Below are 18,449 nucleotides of genomic sequence, written 5' to 3'. Positions count from 1 at the left end.
TAAAAAATGATAATTTTAGTGCAATAGCAGTACTGATTAAGTTGTTCGATACCTATATAGATCGCTTAAATCACACAAAATCAATATAAGAAATTAAGAAACACACAAGTTTCCCTTTAAAATTGTATTTTTTCATACTTCAAAATTGCCTTCAATGAACTGTACAGAACATGTAGAAATTACATCCTTATAAAAACAGAATCAGAAAAAAAACTGATCAAATAGGTTACAGTAATACTGTACAAAAATACAAGAACAGTGTAGAAATATTAGAAATGAAGAAAGTTTAATTTGTGCATCAAAACTGTCTGTCTTAACTGTCAGTTTCAGCTTGTATTTTTTGTCTCTCTTCACACCAAGGCCCAGTTTCCCATCACCTCCACCTCCTTGTCTGAAACAGCTGCAGTCAGGGTTTCGTCTACGGCACCTTGAGAACACAGGACATTTTGAAAGAGTAGTGTTAGGGCTGTCAAACAATTAAAATTTTAAATCGCGATTAATCTCAAAATTTCCTAAGTTAATCGTGATTAATCGCATCGTTTTCTTTTTTGCTTGAAATCACAGCAATATGAATGGATAAGAAACATAAGAAACATAAGAAAAGAAACATCTGGATGTTTCTTATGCTTTCCATTCATGGTATTTAAAAATCAGCTGTCAGAGAGAGAGAGAGCAGCCTTGTTTGGTGATAAGAAGAACAAGTTCTCTAGTGTAGTCAATAGAGTTGAGCCGGATACTCGGCTGAAACGAGTATCCGGTACGGATAAAGCACTTTTGCCGAGTACGAGTATTATACGAGTAATACGAGTCAATATCTGTGCTCGGAAAAAAAAAGAAAAAAAAGATTGAATGAAAATCCTCATTGGGTAGCTGACTGTGTCTGCGTTCTGTGATAGGCTACAGCCCCTCCCCTACACACATGCAGGTGTGTTGCTGTGTCCCTCTGATCACTCACACAGAACAGCTGACAGCTATCTGTCTCTCTCTGTCTCTCTCTGTCTCTCTCTCTCTGTCTCTCTCTGTCTCTCCCTCAGTCACTCAGGTCTTCTCCCTTAACGTTTAGGCTTTCTTCAGCTTCAGGTTTGTTATTACTTCAGTCACTTACTTATGAACCAGTAGAGTTCTGGTAAACGTGGGTTCGTTCAGACGTGGTGCCGACTCGCGTTGCGTCTCTGCCTGTCGGAGATTTTTTTTTTTTTTTTTCACACACGCTCTCTCTCCCTCCGCCGTTCGTCGGAGTTTTTTTTTTTTTAAACCGTCAGCTGGCTCTAACCAGTTCACGCACTGAGTGTCTGACACTTTCTTTCTGTATTTCTTTAAAAAAAATAGTAGTGGTATAAATAATAGGCCTATTACAAAACACACACAAACTCTCTCTCTCTCCCCCCTCCTCTCTCTCTCATGATCAGTGATACAGAATAATGAGTGATATATTCAGCTGTCGCTGTCTCTCTCTTACTCACACACACACACACACACACACACACACACACACACACACACACACACACACACACACACACACCTGGTGTGGAAATAAAATAAAGTTAAAAATTAAAAATCACACTGATCATTTAAAAAAAAATTAAAATAAAAAAAAGAAAGTTATTTTGAGTATGAAAACTCTTGTTCATTACATTTTACTTAATAATTGCAACCACATGTGTTGTATTCATTGTTGCAAAACTTGTTGTGTAAATGAATAGTTTGTTTGCTATCATGATCAAAACCATTGATCTGAAGCTCAATGCTGATGCTGTCCTGTAAACAGTTTTCTAATCAGCAATAAATATAACAATTTCTGATCAATCCATATCAATTGCATGCTTAAAATAACATACCGGTTAAAGCCCCGCCCATTTCAAGACAACCCGACCCACTTCTGGGTTAAACCCCGCCCACTTCCGGTTTAGGCCCCGCCCACTCCGAGTACAGATACAGATACAGATAATTCATATGGTTAACAGATACAGATACAGATACAGATAATGCTGTACTCGCTCATCCCTAGTAGTCAACATGCAGCTTTTCTGTAACATTACAAGACGGCAACGGCTGAGGTTCCAATGTCACAGCGTTAACTTAAACGTGCGTTTTCTTTTTTCGTGTTATTTTAAAAAATAAAATTAAAATTAAAATAAAAAAAAAAATAAAAAAAATAGTGCCGTTAAAATCATTTTTGCGTTAACGCGTTTATAAAAAACATTGTGTGAAGTTCCGGTGAATCAAAATAAAATAAATCAGACATTGGAGTAACTTAAATCAAGCTTTTTCATCCCAGGAGCAGTAGGGTTAGCAAAGCTGCTAAAGCTGCTAACACAGTCATAGCCTGTCTCTTTCCACCATGGGCTTCAAACACACGCTTTATTAAATTAAAACCGAGTTCTGTTCGGCTAACTTGTAGCTTTCTCCTCTAAAGATGTAGGTCTAGTGTGTGCCATTAATTATCAGTAGTTCAACAAAAATGTAAAAGGTTTAAAATTCACTTACCCAAAGTAGCAGCCAGTCCAGAAGCTGAGTGAGAGAAAATGAAAATGTCCGGAGGGTGTCGCAGAATAAACTCCACCCATGGCCACTTGTGCCAGTTGCATGCCAACTGTAGCCCAAAAGCTAACATCTATCATCTGGGAGAGTGCCTTATTTCAGAACTGTGCCAGAAGAAAAATTCCCTCCAATTTTGAAGGTATGGCAAAACCAACGTGGTTATGATGTGGACCTCATGTGTTTTGCCATTTTGTCAGTTACATAGGGCCAGGTGCTTCTATTACAGAACTGCCCCAGAAGAGATATTCCCTCCAATTTTACCAGTCACATACCACATGCGGCCCAAAAGAATATTCTATTATCTGGGCCAAGTGCCTCAGTTAAATAAGTGTACCAGAAGAATAATTCCCTCCAAATTTGAATATATGGCAATGCGTATGTGGTTATGATTTGGCCCTCATACATTTTGCCATACCACATTTCAACCAGAGGTGCCAGCTAAATGCCACATGTGGCCCAAAAGTCAATGCTATTGGGGATACAACAACACGTAGTGTTTGCAGTCCTAACTAAGAGCCAATCAGCTCGTGATCCGGTGCGTTTCCCATCATGCCCTGAGGCTTGCAGGCGGTAGCAGTCGGTGGAGAGCAACTGCGGCGCCTGGCTCTAAAAACTGCGGCCGCCTTGATCTCGTGAGGTTATCGTTGCAGGCGCGTGCATGACGTCAGAGCAAGTCGGGATCAAGTCGGACACAAATCTAACCGGCATGCATTGTGCGCTGGTCACCGGCGATCGATTCTGCGCACGCCTGGCTCATCTCGAACGCACCTAATGGCTCTCGGAAGCAAACCGGAAAATGTCACTGTCTATGTACTGTAAATCTAGGTATGACAGACAAAAACTATCACCCCTATGACCAAAGTGGAATAATAATATTTCATGATATGTACATCTCATTTTTTAAATACAAATTTATTCAGCAAAGTGATCAACACTTCCAAGTCGTGAATTAAATAATAGTATTTGGCTGGTATACATTAGTATTAGTATGTTTAATTCAATGAAGCATTAGAGTCAGAAATGACTTGTTTTATTTAGGTGTTCAGTGTCTATGATGGAGTCTGGGTAATGGATAAGATCAAAACTGAAATACAAGAAATCATTGGCTTACTAGGGTATATCAAGAGGAAATGCTAGATCCTCTGAGACTGACCACTATGACCGGGGCGAGCAAGATCATAAAAAAATAAAAAATTTAAAGGTGTACAGAAAAGAAAATTGAATTTAAGCCCACTCTGGGTCATATAATTAGTGTAATAACTCATCTATCAGACGATGTAGGCCAAACTTTGTGCAAAATTCTATTTTTGAGTAGCCTAAATCCGGGATGAAAGTGTGTATTTTAGTGTAGTTTTTTTTCCGCATTGGATAATGCAGGCGCACGGATTATATGTCAGCCTGTACACGATTCACCAGCCACTGATATTGGATCCGTAATCCGTCATTCAAACGTCTGACACACGCACACACACGGTAGCTTCGCATCACCAGGCTCTTCAGACAAGCGAAGAGCCTTGTCTGTTACCTCCGAATTAGTCTGCATTCTGGTTCCTGTCTGTAGCGGATACCGAAATCACCAAATTCACCAAAATAAAAGTGTTCACCAACATAAAACTTATAAAATAAACATTAACTTGTAATACAATAAAAGCAAAATGTTAACTTAATGGCTCGGGGACTTTCTTGTAAATTATATTCCTTAAATCAAAGAGTTTTACCGCATTTTATTAGCTTGGTGCTTTTATTTTGAAGGAAAGGTCTGTCTCTCTCGCCCTGGATCTGTTTCCTACCAAAACAGCGAGTCAACGGCCCCAGACTACACACACGGAGCTCGGGCTCGCCCCAAGCTTTGAATATCCCGCCCGCTCGATAACGACCAATCAAATTCGTTTTCCTTACTCGGGAAAACTCGTGTTGCAGCTCGTGACAACTCGGCGCGACAAACAGGACAAACGGCCATTTCTGTACACCTTTAAGAAATTTAATTGTTAAAGGGATAGTTCACCCTAGAATGATATTTCGCTCATACTCACCCTCATGTTGACTAAGGGCTGGAAGAAGTTTCAGAGTCCTCCGTCCCTTCTCTGAGTTACAGGGGGTCTTAGCGTAGCAGTGCATTTCAAGGCAACGGTTGTAAAGGGACACCAGAGCTCTTCGTAAAAAAACACACAAAAAAAAACATCCAAATACCTCCATGATGCTCGTATGTAATGTCCGTCTTGTGCTGAAGCCCCAAATTGCGTAATTGTCCCGAAAAAAATTAAATAAGTCCACATTCCAAGCATGTTTGTAGCATTAGCTCTGTGTCTGTTGTCCGCTCTTCCGCTGCCAGCGCGCATGCGCAAGGTTCGCACTGAGACCGACTCGAGTCTCAGTCTGGTTGCGCATGCGCGCTGGCAGCGGAAGAGCGGACAACAGACACAGAGCTAATGCTACAAACATGCTTGGAATGTGGACTTATTTAATTTTTTTCGGGACAATTAGGGCAATTTGGGGCTTCAGCACAAGACGGACATTACATACGAGCATCATGGAGGTATTTGGATGTTTTTTTGTGTGTGTTTTTTTACGAAGAACTCTGGTGTCCCTTTACAACCGTTGCCTTGAAATGCACTGCTACGCTAAGACCCCCTGTAACTCAGAGAAGGGACGGAGGACTCTGAAACTTCTTCCAGCCCTTAGTCAACATGAGGGTGAGTAGATAATGAGCGAAATATCATTCTAGGGTGAACTATCCCTTTAAGACAGATCATTGGTCCTCAGAAAGTAAGCTATTTGATTACTTTGTTGAAGATTGTCATTAATCTCATATCTTAAGATCAAAAGAACAACAGGACAACCAAGTGTGACTAAAGAGATTACTTAGTTACAACACTGACTACAGAGTAAAGGCAACATCAAAATTCAAGCATAATACAAGTGGTTTAATGATTAACCAGCAAAACAAACATTTCATAAAAGTAGTTGTCACTAAGTGTGGACTAGACAGTGATTCTTTGATTAGAAGGACAATGACATTTTAGAGGTCATGCAATGTTGTGAGGATTCATTCTTAAAAAACAACAAAAAACATTTGGTGTTACAGGTAACTGTCTAATATCAACATCCATCTTTCTATTACAAAAGGGGGATACATTATTTTCTCCATTTTAGGTTTTATCTATCTACCTACTGAAGGCCAATTGGACACTTGGTGTTCTGGTCAATTTAATGGTTTGGTTTGGTGGTGGGAAGGAAATAAAAGAGTCATTTTGAATCTGTAACTCTGTATGTGCTATGATGAACTTCTTTATTAGTTTGTGCCATGTGTTTTTTTATGGGCCACAGATTGGTACAGATAACTGAATTTTTCCCCACATATATCACAAGAATAAGGCTTCTCACCTGTGTGGATTCTTGTATGCTTATTCAAATCTGAATGGAGAGTAAACTTTTTCCCACAGGTGTTGCAGGTGTACGGCTTTTCACCTGTGTGGATTCTTGTATGCTTAATCAAATCTGAACGGACAGTAAACTTTTTCCCACAGGTGTTGCAGGTGTACGGCTTTTCACCTGTGTGGATTCTTGTATGCTTATTCAAATCTGAATTGACAGTAAACTTTTTCCCACAGGTGTTGCAGGTGTACGGCTTTTCACCTGTGTGGATTCTTGTATGCTTAATCAAATTTGAATGGACAGTAAACTTTTTCCCACAGGTGTTGCAGGTGTACGGCTTTTCACCTGTGTGGATTCTTGTATGCTTATTCAAATCTGAATTGACAGTAAACTTTTTCCCACAGGTGTTGCAGGTGAATGGCTTCTCACCTGTGTGGATTCTTGTATGTGTAATCAAATGTGACCGGTGAGCAAACTTTTTCCTACAGGTGTTGCAGGTGTATGGCTTCTCACCTGTGTGGGTTCTCATGTGCACCACCAGTCCCAATCGACGGGTAAAACCTTTTCCACATTTCACACACAAATAAGGTCTCTCTCCTGTGTGACTACGTACACTGTCACTTGTGTGACGTCTCTTCTGTGGTTGTGTCTCCACATTTCCAGGTGGTTCTGGGTCTACATGTCCACTTCCTTCCTGATGTTGGCTCTCAGCTACAGCAGAGCTGTGAGAGAGGAGCTGCTGGTCACTGGTTGGTTCTGGTTCTCTATGGTCACTTCCCTCATGAGTAGGAGTCAACATAAAGGTGTCAGTCTCCTGCTTCAGTAGCAGCTGCTCTCCCTCCTGACTGCTGCAGACCTCCTCCTCTTCCTCTTTCATCTGTGGAGGCTCTGGCTCCTCCTGGTCCAGACTGGGGAGAACAAACTCCTCCTCCTCCTCCTTACAGTCAAGTGGCTGTGGGAGCTCTGGAATTACAAGGAGACATGGGAATTAAATCATCATGTTATCTAGGTTTGTTTTTATTTTGTCCGAAAGCAACTCACTCATAACAAACTTTTCCAAACATTAAATAAAAAAGGTTAGTGAACAAACAACACTGACTGTGGCCGTTAAATGTGAACAGAGTCTGTGGAGGCACTGGCTCCTCCTGCTCCAGACTGGAGAGAACAAACTCCTCCTCTTCCTCTTTAATCTGTGGAGGCTCTGGCTCCTCCTGCTCCAGACTGGAGAGAAAAAACTCCTCCTCCTCCTTACAGACATGTTGCTGTGGGAGCTCTGGAACAAAGAGGAGACAAGAGAAATAGGTGATCATGGAAAACTCAGGCCTGGGTTTGGTCCCATTTGCCCTAAAGCAACTCAATCAATTCAACAAAAGAAAATCAATGAACAAAGTGTAAAACACTACAGTAGAACGTACTGATGATGATGATGGGAGGGGGGGGGGTTAAACAACCACTCTACCGGTGTTTTGTAAGTCCCCCAGGGGTCAAACAGCACACCAAGCAAACAAAGAGCTGTGTGTAAAACTGAACAGGAAACAGGAGAAACACTAAAGGTTGAAGAAGTTGTTCCCCCGGTGGTCCTGACCTGCTACAATCATGACAACAAAAAAAGACTATAGTGTCTCTGCTCCTGGTTTTACAGACCTGTCCTGTGGAGCTTTATCTCTGGTTTTAGGACGATATCCAGCAGTCTGCGCTGACGGTCGATCTCCTCCTCGTACTCGACGACAGTTTGTTTAAAGACTCTGAATATTTCTTCAGCAGCAGCAGTTAGTCGCTCGGTGACAAACTCTCTCAGAGACTCAACTGAAGACATCGTTGCTTCATCCACACTGAAATATTTCTCTGAGATACGACCACACCGACCGTCTTCAAGCTGACTCCACACAGATACACGGATAACGCTGTTGGCGCGCCGTCGTTGTTTACTTCCGCTGGGTGTCACACTCTGAAGATCCGGTGGGGAACGTCAATTATTTTTTCTTTCCGCCTCAAAGTTTCAATGGCTCTCGGAAGCAAACCGGAAAATGTCACTGTCTATGTATTGTAAATCTAGGTATGACAGACAAAAACTATCACCCCTATGACCAAAGTGGAATAATAATATTTCATGATATTTTTTAAATACAAATTTATTCAGCAAAGTGATCAACACTTCCAAGTCGTGAATTAAATAATATTATTTGGCTGGTATACATTAGTATTAGTATGTTTAATTCAATGAAGCATTAGAGTCAGAAATGACTTGTTTTATTTAGGTGTTCAGTGTCTATGATGGAGTCTGGGTAATGGATAAGATCAAAACTGAAATACAAGAAATCATTGGCTTACTAGGGTATATCAAGAGGAAATGCTAGATCCTCTGAGACTGACCACTATAACCGGGGCGAGCAAGATCATAAAAAAATAAAATATTTAAAGGTGTACAGAAAAGAAAATTGAATTTAAGCCCACTCTGGGTCATATAATTAGTGTAATAACTCATCTATCAGACGATGTAGGCCAAACTTTGTACAAAATTCTATTTTTGAGTAAATCCGGGATGAAAGTGTGTATTTTAGTGTAGTTTTTTTTTCGCATTGGATAATGCAGGCGCACGGATTATACGTCAGCCTGTACACGATTCACCAGCCACTGATATTGGATCCGTAATCCGTCATTCAAACGTCTGACACACGCACACACACACGGTAGCCTCGCATCACCAGGCTCTTCAGACAAGCGAAGAGCCAGGGCTGCGTTCCAAAAGCGGGTTGAGTCGCCCTCGTTCACTTGCCCTCGGGGGAATCCCCGCCGCCATCATAAGGGCTGTTCCATTTCTCTAAACAGCTGAAGTGAACTTGGTGAGATCGACCCTTGAGGGCTGAGTGATCAAGTCAACATCGATGGTTACTCCAGGGGCCTCATTTATCATTGTGGATACACGTTTTTTTACACGCTCTTTCCCCCGTTTTGTGCGTACGCACTTTTCTCCGCCTAATTTGGGATCTATCAAACCAAAACTTGTCGGGAGAAAGTGCCAAAATTTACGACCAGTCCGACCATGGCGTACCGGCATTTACACGCTTTTTGAAGAACAGGAGGAATTGGCGACGCCGCTGCTGAGTCAGAGAACTGCAGTGTGCGAGGGAGAGAGGAGCGCGGACACTGTTTGAAGTAGCAAGTGGTGGTGATGATGACCCCCCCCACCCCCCCACACCACCACCACCACCACCACCACCGCACACGTGTTGACGTCGGCACTTTACATGAAAAGCACAGCGACTCAGATTTTTCCCCTGTGCATTTACACTAGTTTGCTCCTAAATACTGGCTTTATAAAACGAATTTCGTTTTCTTTTGATATCATATTGATATTTTCCCCCTGCATGTAGGCTACTGTTCCACAACCCGTCTGTCCAGTCTGGAAAATAATTACTGCGATGTGCGTGTGTTACGTAGCCAGACTGGACACACACAAGCAAGCAGCAAGCCCAATAATGTCGGAGCAAATCAAAGCAAATGAGAAAACATGATCGATATTTTTTGTGTGAATAATATTTATTGTATTTAACAAAAATGGGTGACATAATTTTAGGAAAAGTCACAGACTGGTGGACTTCAATGTTTTTTTGTTTTTTTTAATATATAGCTATGCACAAATGAAAATCAAAGTCTTCCAGTGAACGGAAGTTGGGGGTTAGTGGAAAGGGGTGCAAAGTAGTACTGACTGGCAGTGGAAACCCTGCTTTAAATTATTATGACATAATCTAAAATAAGGGGCAGAATAAATATGATTCTTCTTCTTTCTGTTCTGTTTCATTTAGATTTGGGAGTTTTTTGTTTTTATTGTAGCCTTTCAATGCAAGATGATGTTTCTGACTGATATTGCCGTGTTACCGTGTATCTCGCTTTCAGAGAAATTCCGCTTCTTTCTCCGCTCTCCGTCCGTCTGTTGTCTTCACCGTCTTCCACTGACGTCATTCCACACGTTTCCAGAGTGCACATGGCTACTTAATATGCACGTAACTGATTTGCATTGACCACATATGGTTGTATGGGGCCGTTTAGGGGGCTGGGTATGAGGCGTGTTCTCATCCACGCTTTTCTCAGGTCCGGTGTGATCTATCAAGGGAAATACCGTGCAGCCGTGTGTACGCGGAGTTTGATAGATCTGAAAAGAGCGTATATTTTTTGGTCGTACGCACATTTTGCCTTCCGTCGTACTGAAAATTTAAGAGGACTTTTACACGCTCTTTGATAAATGAGGCCCCAGAGCTGTATATCACCCACAATGCATTGCAGTGGTGCACGAAAAATACGTCCATGCGATGGCGATAATGAATCTCAAGCACCAGTTGTATGTTTACCACCAAAGAAGAAAATAAATGAAAGGGGTCAGTAAATATTCAATTCAATAAACTAGTTCAGCAGTGACATGTCAGAACAAACAATTTACAAGTGGTAGGCTAGTAGAGATATATAATAGGCAAACTTATTTGTCACAAAAAAACGTGTCTAAAGAGCCTTAATCTGACGTTTCATATTCACATAGTTGCTGTGCCTGTGTTGATGTGTAGTTTAAGGGATTTTAATCAGGATTGGTCTGATGATGAAGCAGAGCTCATCATCAGTGACAGACAGAGAGAAAGAGTAGTATATATTGAAATTATAGAGTATTGAATTTAAAAAAAACGGCCACCCCCCCCCCCCCTGAAGAGGCAGTACAGCGCTACACCTACGACATGTGGTCGACCAGTGATTGTCCCAGCTGTTAGTGAACGAGGGCAGGTGCGTTCCGTTTACCTCTTCTACTCCTCCCCCGCCCACTTTCTCTCCACTCTCCAAGTGGCCTCCGTGTGACGTCATAGCAAGGGCTGAGGGCAAGTGAGCGAGGGAAACTCAACCGTTTTTGGAACGCAGCTGGGGCCTCATTTATCAAAGAGCGTGTAAAAGTCCTCTTAAATTTTCAGTACGACAGAAAGGCAAAATGTGCGTACGACCAAAAAATATACACTCTTTTCAGATCTATCAAACTCCGCGTACACACGGCTGCACGGTATTTCCCTTGATAGATCACACCGGACCTGAGAAAAGCGTGGATGAGAACACGCCTCATACCCAGCCCCCTAAACAGCCCCACACAACCATAAGTGGTCAATGCAAATCAGTTACGTGCATATTAAGTAGCCACGTGCACTCTGGAAACATGTGGAATGACGTCAGTGGAAGACGGTGAAGACAACAGACGGACGGAGAGCGGAGAAAGAAGCGGAATTTCTCTGAAAGCGAGATACACGGTAACACGGCAATATCAGTCAGAAACATCATCTTGCATTGAAAGGCTTCAATAAATACAAAAAACTCCCAAATCTAAATGAAACAGAACAGAAAGAAGAAGAATCATATTTATTCTGCCCCTTATTTTAGATTATGTCATAATAATTTAAAGCAGGGTTTCCACTGCCAGTCAGTACTTTGCACCCCTTTCCACTAACCCCCAACTTCCGTTCACTGGAAGACTTTGATTTTCATTTGTGCATAGCTATATATTTAAAAAAAAAAAAAAAAAAACATTGAAGTCCACCAGTCTGTGACTTTTCCTAAAATGATGTTGGGCAGCACCCAGTTTTGTTAAATACAATAAATATTATTCACACAAAAAATATCGATCATGTTTTCTCATTTGCTTTGATTTGCGCCGACATTATTGTGCTTGCTGCGCTGTGTGTGTCCAGTCTGGCTACGTAACACACGCACGTCGCAGAAATTATTTTCCAGACTGGACAGACGGGTTGTGGAAGAGTTGTAGCCTACATGCAGGGGAAAATATCAATATGATATCAAAAGAAAACGAAATTCGTTTTATAAAGCCAGTATTTAGGAGCAAACTAGTGTAAATGCACAGGGGAAAAATCTGAGTCGCTGTGCTTTTCATGTAAAGTGCCGACGTCAACACGTGTGCGGTGGTGGTGGTGGTGGTGGTGGTGGTGGGGGGGGGCGGGGGGGGTCATCATCACCACCACTACTTCAAACAGTGTCCGCGCTCCTCTCTCCCTCGCATACTGCAGTTCTCTGACTCAGCAGCGGTGTCGCCAATTCCTCTTGTTCTTCAAAAAGCGTGTAAATGCCGGTACGCCATGGTCGGACTGGTCGTAAATTTTTGCTCTTACTCCCGACAAGTTTTGGTTTGATAGATCCCAAATTAGGCGGAGAAAAGTGCGTACGCACAAAATGGGGGAAAGAGCGTGTAAAAAAGCGTGTATCCACAATGATAAAGAGCGTGTAAAAGTCCTCTTAAATTTTCAGTACGACGGAAAGGCAAAATGTGCGTACGACCAAAAAATATACACTCTTTTCAGATCTATCAAACTCCACGTACACACGGCTGCACGGTATTTCCCTTGATAGATCACACCGGACCTGAGAAAAGCGTGGATGAGAACACGCCTCATACCCAGCCCCCTAAACAGCCCCACACAACCATATGTGGTCAATGCAAATCAGTTACGTGCATATTAAGTAGCCATGTGCACTCTGGAAACGTGTGGAATGACGTCAGTGGAAGACGGTGAAGACAACAGACGGACGGAGAGCGGAGAAAGAAGCGGAATTTCTCTGAAAGCGAGATACACGGTAACACGGCAATATCAGTCAGAAACATCATCTTGCATTGAAAGGCTACAATAAAAACAAAAAAACTCCCAAATCTAAATGAAACAGAACAGAAAGAAGAAGAATTATTTATTCTGCCCCTTATTTTAGATTATGTCATAATAATTTAAAGCAGGGTTTCCACTGCCAGTCAGTACTTTGCACCCCTTTCCACTAACCCCAAACTTCCATTCACTGGAAGACTTTGATTTTCATTTGTGCATAGCTATATATTAAAAAAAAAAAAAAAAAACATTGAAGTCCACCAGTCTGTGACTTTTCCTGATGTTGGGCAGCTAGCACCCATTTTTGTTAAATACAATAAATATTATTCACACAAAAAATATCGATCATGTTTTCTCATTTGCTTTGATTTGCGCCGACATTATTGGGCTTGCTGCTTGCTTGTGTGTGTCCAGTCTGGCTACGTAACACACGCACGTCGCAGAAATTATTTTCCAGACTGGACAGACGGGTTGTGTAACAGTTGTAGCCTACATGAACGGGAAAAATATCAATATGATATCAAAAGAAAACGAAATTCGTTTTATAAAGCCAGTATTTAGGAGCAAACTAGTGTAAATGCACAGGGGAAAAATCTGAGTCGCTGTGCTTTTCATGTAAAGTGCCGACGTCAACACGTGTGCAGTGGTGGTGGTGTGGAGGGGGGGGGGGGGGGGGGGTCATCATCACCACCACTTGCTACTTCAAACAGTGTCCGCGCTCCTCTCTCCCTCGCACACTGCAGTTCTCTGACTCAGCAGCGGCGTCGCCAATTCCTCCTGTTCTTCAAAAAGCGTGTAAATGCCGGTACGCCATGGTCGGACTGGTCGTAAATTTTTGCACTTACTCCCGACAAGTTTTGGTTTGATAGATCCCAAATTAGGCGGAGAAAAGTGCGTACGCACAAAATGGGGGAAAGAGCGTGTAAAAAAGCGTGTATCCACAATGATAAATGAGGCCCCTGGTGTCTGTTACCCAAGGGAGCAGTTGTCGGTCTGAGAAGTGAAGCTCACTTCCGCGTTCAAAAAACTGCAATCCCCCGGCTTCCTCTGGGGGCTGGTGTCAGAAGGGAGCATTCCCCATAGACCCCCATGTTAAAATCGCCGACTTTACATCCTCAGTAAACATGTTAAAAGCCTGGTGTCAGAACGTTTTTTCGTCTCAATCGATAGTTTCCACCCCCGCACACACTCTGAGGGGGGTGAATTTTTTTTTAACTCTACTGTTTTACTGTTATTAGGTTAAAATTCTGGCCAATTAGGGCGCGGAAACGTTGAGTGACAGGTCCGAGCAGCTCCGTGGACAGCTGCTTCGAGGCCAGTGGGCGGGTTCTCGGCCGGCCAATCCAACATGGCGCTGTTCAGGCCGCCATATTTGAGTCACAAAAACAACTCCCCAAAACCAATGGGTGACGTCACGGACGCTACGTCCATTCTTTTTACAGTCTATGCTGTTACCTCTGAATTAGTCTGCATTCTGGTTCCTGTCTGTAGGGATACCGAAATCACCAAATTCACCACAATAAAAGTGTTCACCAACATAAAACTTATAAAATAAACATTAACTTGTAATACAATAAAAGCAAAATGTTAACTTAATGGCTCGGGGACTTTCTTGTAAATTATATTCCTTAAATTAAAGAGTTTTACCGCATTTTATTAGCTTGGTGCTTTAATTTTGAAGGAAAGGTCTGTCTCTCTCGCCCTGGATCTGTTTCCTACCAAAACAGCGAGTCAACGGCCCCAGACTACACACACGGAGCTCGGGCTCGCCCCAAGCTTTGAATATCCCGCCCGCTCGATAACGACCAATCAAATTCGTTTTCCTTACTCGGGAAAACTCGTGTTGCAGCTCGTGACAACTCGGCGCGACAAACAGGACAAACGGCCATTTCTGTACACCTTTAAGAAATGTAATTGTTAAGACAGATCATTGGTCCTCAGAAAGGAAGTTATTTGATTACTTTGTTGAATATTGTCATTAATCTCATATCTTAAGATCAACAGAACAACAGGACAACCAAGTGTGACTAAAGAGATTACTTAGTTACAACACTGACTACAGAGTAAAGGCAACATCAAAATTCAATCATAATACAAGTGGTTTAATGATTAACCAGCAAAACAAACATTTCATAAAAGTAGTTGTCACTAAGTGTGGACTAGACAGTGATTCTTTGATTAGAAGGACAATGACATTTTAGAGGTCATGCAATGTTGTGAGGATTCATTCTTAAAAAACAACAAAAAACATTTGGTGTTACAGGTAACTGTCTAATATCAACATCCATCTTTCTATTACAAAAGGGGGATAAATTATTTTCTCCATTTTAGGTTTTATCTATCTACCTACTGAAGGCCAATTGGACACTTGGTGTTCTGGTCAATTTAATGGTTTGGTTTGGTGGTGGGAAGGAAATAAAAGAGTCATTTTGAATCTGTAACTCTGTATGTGCTATGATGAACTTCTTTATTAGTTTGTGCCATGTGTTTTTTTATGGGCCACAGATTGGTACAGATAACTGAATTTTTCCCCACATATATCACAAGAATAAGGCTTCTCACCTGTGTGGATTCTTGTATGCTTAATCAAACTTGAATGGACAGTAAACTTTTTCCCACAGGTGTTGCAGGTGTACGGCTTTTCACCTGTGTGGATTCTTGTATGCCTAATCAAATCTGAACGGACAGTAAACTTTTTCCCACAGGTGTTGCAGGTGTGCGGCTTTTCACCTATGTGGATTCTTCTATGCTTATTCAAATCTGAATTGACAGTAAACTTTTTCCCACATGTGTTGCAGGTGTACGGCTTTTCACCTGTGTGGATTCTTGTATGGTTAATCAAATTTGAATGGACAGTAAACTTTTTCCCACAGGTGTTGCAGGTGTACGGCTTTTCACCTGTGTGGATTCTTGTATGCCTAATCAATTCTGAACGGACAGTAAACTTTTTCCCACAGGTGTTGCAGGTGTACGGCTTTTCACCTGTGTGGATTCTTGTATGCCTATTCAAATATGACCGTTCAGTAAACTTTTTCCCACAGGTGTTGCAGGTGAACGGCTTCTCACCTGTGTGGATTCTTGTATGCTTAATCAAACTTGAATGGACAGTAAACTTTTTCCCACAGGTGTTGCAGGTGTATGGCTTCTCACCTGTGTGGGTTCTCATGTGCACCACCAGTCCCAATGGACGGGTAAAACCTTTTCCACATTTTACACATAAATGAGGCTTCTCACCTGTGTGGGTTCTTCTGTGAGTCGTCAGGTGTGCATTGCGTGTGAACCTTTCCCCACACATTTCACAAGAAAAAGGCCTCACATCTGTGTGGATTCTTGTATGCCTAACCAGATCTGTCTTGCTGTTTAACTTTGTCCCACAAGTTTTGCAGGTGTATAGCTTCTCACCTGTGTGTGTTCTCCTATGGATGTCTAAATTTATTTGATTCATAAAACCTTTCCCACATTTCACACACAAATAAGGTCTCTCTCCTGTGTGACTACGTACACTGTCACTTGTGTGACGTCTCTTCTGTGGTTGTGTCTCCACATTTCCAGGTGGTTCTGGGTCTACATGTCCACTTCCTTCCTGATGTTGGCTCTCAGCTACAGCAGAGCTGTGAGAGAGGAGCTGCTGGTCACTGGTTGGTTCTGGTTCTCTGTGGTCACTTCCCTCATGAGTAGGAGTCAACATAAAGGTGTCAGTCTCCTGCTTCAGTAGCAGCTGCTCTCCCTCCTGACTGCTGCAGACCTCCTCCTCTTCCTCTTTCATCTGTGGAGGCTCTGGCTCCTCCTGCTCCAGACTGGAGAGAACAAACTCCTCCTCCTCTTCCTCTTTCATCTGTGGAGGCTCTGGCTCCTCCTGGTCCAGACTGGGGAGAACAAACTCCTCCTCCTCCTCCTTACAGTCAAGTGGCTGTGGGAGCTCTGGAATTACAAGGAGACATGGGAATTAAATCATCATGTTATCTAGGTTTGTTTTTATTTTGTCCGAAAGCAACTCACTCATAACAAACTTTTTAAACAACCACTCTACCGGTGTTTTGTAAGTCCCCCAGGGGTCAAACAGCACACCAAGCAAACAAAGAGCTGTGTGTAAAACTGAACAGGAAACAGGAGAAACACTAAAGGTTGAAGAAGTTGTTCCCCCGGTGGTCCTGACCTGCTACAATCATGACAACAACAAAGACTATAGTGCCTCTACTCCTGGTTTTACAGACCTGTCCTATGGAGCTTTATCTCTGGTTTTAGGACGATATCCAGCAGTCTGCGCTGACGATCGATCTCCTCCTCGTACTCGACGACAGTTTGTTTAAAGACTCTGAATATTTCTTCAGCAGCAGCAGTTAGTCGCTCGGTGACAAACTCTCTCAGAGACTCAACTGAAGACATCGTTGCTTCATCCACACTGAAATATTTCTCTGAGATATGACCACAGCGACCGTCTTCAAACTGACTCCACAGACACACCGTGGATGTATTATAACGCTGCTAGCTCGCTATCGTTGTGTACTTCCGCTGGGTGTCACACTGTAAAGTTCCGGTGGGGAACGTCAATTATTCTTTCAATCCGCCTCAAAGTTTCGATGGCTCTCAGAAGCAAACCGGTGTCGTGCCCAAAAGTGATCGTCTGCCAGAATCTGATTTGAGGCCGCGGGAGCGCGCACAGCAGCCCGTTGAGCGGTGGCGCTATAAAACGTCTGATTTTCTTTGGATTGAACGGTCATAATGTGCATATACACACACATTATCACAACTGTGGCCAAAAGAAGTGTAGTTTGTAGCGAAATAAGGCATGGCAATTACGTGATAGACACGTCTGCATTATGTTTGATTTAACAGCCAGAGCACTATATCAAAGCACTACCAGTTTACGCCACACAGTGGCGCCTCCTTTGTTAAGCTTTCCTCCAACTCCAAGTTACAACGTGTTTTCAATAAAGTAATGGTCACTTTTACAATGATCCTTGTGACTCTGCATTGCTTTTTTACCTGATCTGGGCCCTTCCCATATTTGGATGTGTTTTGTATCTAATATTATTGTTTATGCCTACTAATATAATACAGTTTTCACCTGCCAAAAATTGATTGGAGGCCAAATGCAGTTACTGAATGGTGATTTCTGCCTAAAAATGACTTTATCCCATTCAAGAGGTTCATAATATAGACACTGAAGCTCACAGGACAGTGTAGAACTCTTTTAAAGAACCATTACAACACAAAATGTGCTTTTTCACCTGCCAAAAATTGATTGGAGGCCAAATGCAGTTACTGAATGGTGATTTCTGCCTAAAATTGACTTTATCTCATTCAAGAGGTTCATAATATAGACACTGAAGCTCACAGGACAGTGTGGAACTCTTTTAAAGGACCATTACAACACAAAATGTGCCTTTTCACCTGCCAAAAATTGATTGGAGGCCAAATGCAGTTACTGAATGGTGATTTCTGCCTAAAATTGACTTTATCTCATTCAAGAGGTTCATAATATAGACACTGAAGCTCACAGGACAGTGTGGAACTCTTTTAAAGGACCATTACAACACAAAATGTGCCTTTTCACCTGCCAAAAATTGATTGGAGGCCAAATGCAGTTACTGAATGGTGATTTCTGCCTAAAATTGACTTTATCTCATTCAAGAGGTTCATAATATAGACACTGAAGCTCACAGGACAGTGTAGAACTCTTTTAAAGAACCATTACAACACAAAATGTGCTTTTTCACCTGCCAAAAATTGATTGGAGGCCAAATGCAGGTACTGAATGGTGATTTCTGCCTAAAATTGACTTTATCTCATTCAAGAGGTTCATAATATAGACACTGAAGCTCACAGGACAGTGTAGAACTCTTTTAAAGGACCATTACAACACAAAATGTGCTTTTTCACCTGCCAAAA

General features: G+C 42.1%; 2 protein-coding genes across 2 annotated transcripts; both read right to left on the bottom strand.

Annotated features, from left to right (window-relative positions):
* Positions 1-5,701: 5,701 nt before the first annotated feature.
* Positions 5,702-7,838, bottom strand: LOC146969771 (uncharacterized). The gene is made up of 4 exons (XM_085805349.1): positions 7,564-7,838; positions 7,142-7,192; positions 6,615-6,882; positions 5,702-6,458 (listed from the first exon to the last, which is right to left on the bottom strand). The coding sequence occupies exons 1-4, from the start codon at positions 7,733-7,735 to the stop codon at positions 5,837-5,839; spliced, it is 1,113 nt and encodes a 370-aa protein (XP_085661475.1). The 5' UTR covers positions 7,736-7,838; the 3' UTR covers positions 5,702-5,836.
* An 849-nt stretch (positions 7,839-8,687) lies between these two features.
* On the bottom strand, positions 8,688-16,943 carry LOC146969770 (uncharacterized). The gene is made up of 4 exons (XM_085804529.1): positions 16,772-16,943; positions 16,141-16,403; positions 15,261-15,555; positions 8,688-8,782 (listed from the first exon to the last, which is right to left on the bottom strand). Exons 1-4 carry the CDS (start codon positions 16,941-16,943, stop codon positions 8,688-8,690), a joined length of 825 nt encoding a protein of 274 aa, XP_085660655.1.
* Positions 16,944-18,449: the final 1,506 nt, after the last annotated feature.

The sequence above is a fragment of the Trachurus japonicus genome, chromosome 17 (assembly GCF_045865225.1).
Source record: "Trachurus japonicus isolate A0001 chromosome 17, Traja_1.0".
NCBI classification, from domain to species: Eukaryota; Metazoa; Chordata; class Actinopteri; order Carangiformes; family Carangidae; genus Trachurus; species Trachurus japonicus.
This window is presented reverse-complemented; position numbering and strand designations above follow the sequence as displayed.

What these genes read in the sequence shown, in the direction of transcription:
- LOC146969771 (XM_085805349.1), bottom strand. Translation starts at nt 7,735, where the DNA reads ATGTCTTCAGTTGAGTCTCTGAGAGAGTTTGTCACCGAGCGACTAACT. An exon ending in GATAAAGCTCCACAGGACAG is followed by an intron (nt 7,193 to 7,563) that starts GTCTGTAAAACC and finishes TCTTTGTTCCAG; the next exon opens with AGCTCCCACAGCAACATGTC. An exon ending in GTAGCTGAGAGCCAACATCA is followed by an intron (nt 6,459 to 6,614) that starts GGAAGGAAGTGG and finishes TCGATTGGGACT; the next exon opens with GGTGGTGCACATGAGAACCC.
- LOC146969770 (XM_085804529.1), bottom strand. Translation starts at nt 16,943, where the DNA reads ATGTCTTCAGTTGAGTCTCTGAGAGAGTTTGTCACCGAGCGACTAACT. An exon ending in GATAAAGCTCCATAGGACAG is followed by an intron (nt 16,404 to 16,771) that starts GTCTGTAAAACC and finishes AGGAGGAGCCAG; the next exon opens with AGCCTCCACAGATGAAAGAG. An exon ending in GCCGCACACCTGCAACACCT is followed by an intron (nt 8,783 to 15,260) that starts GTGGGAAAAAGT and finishes TTGATCACTCAG; the next exon opens with CCCTCAAGGGTCGATCTCAC.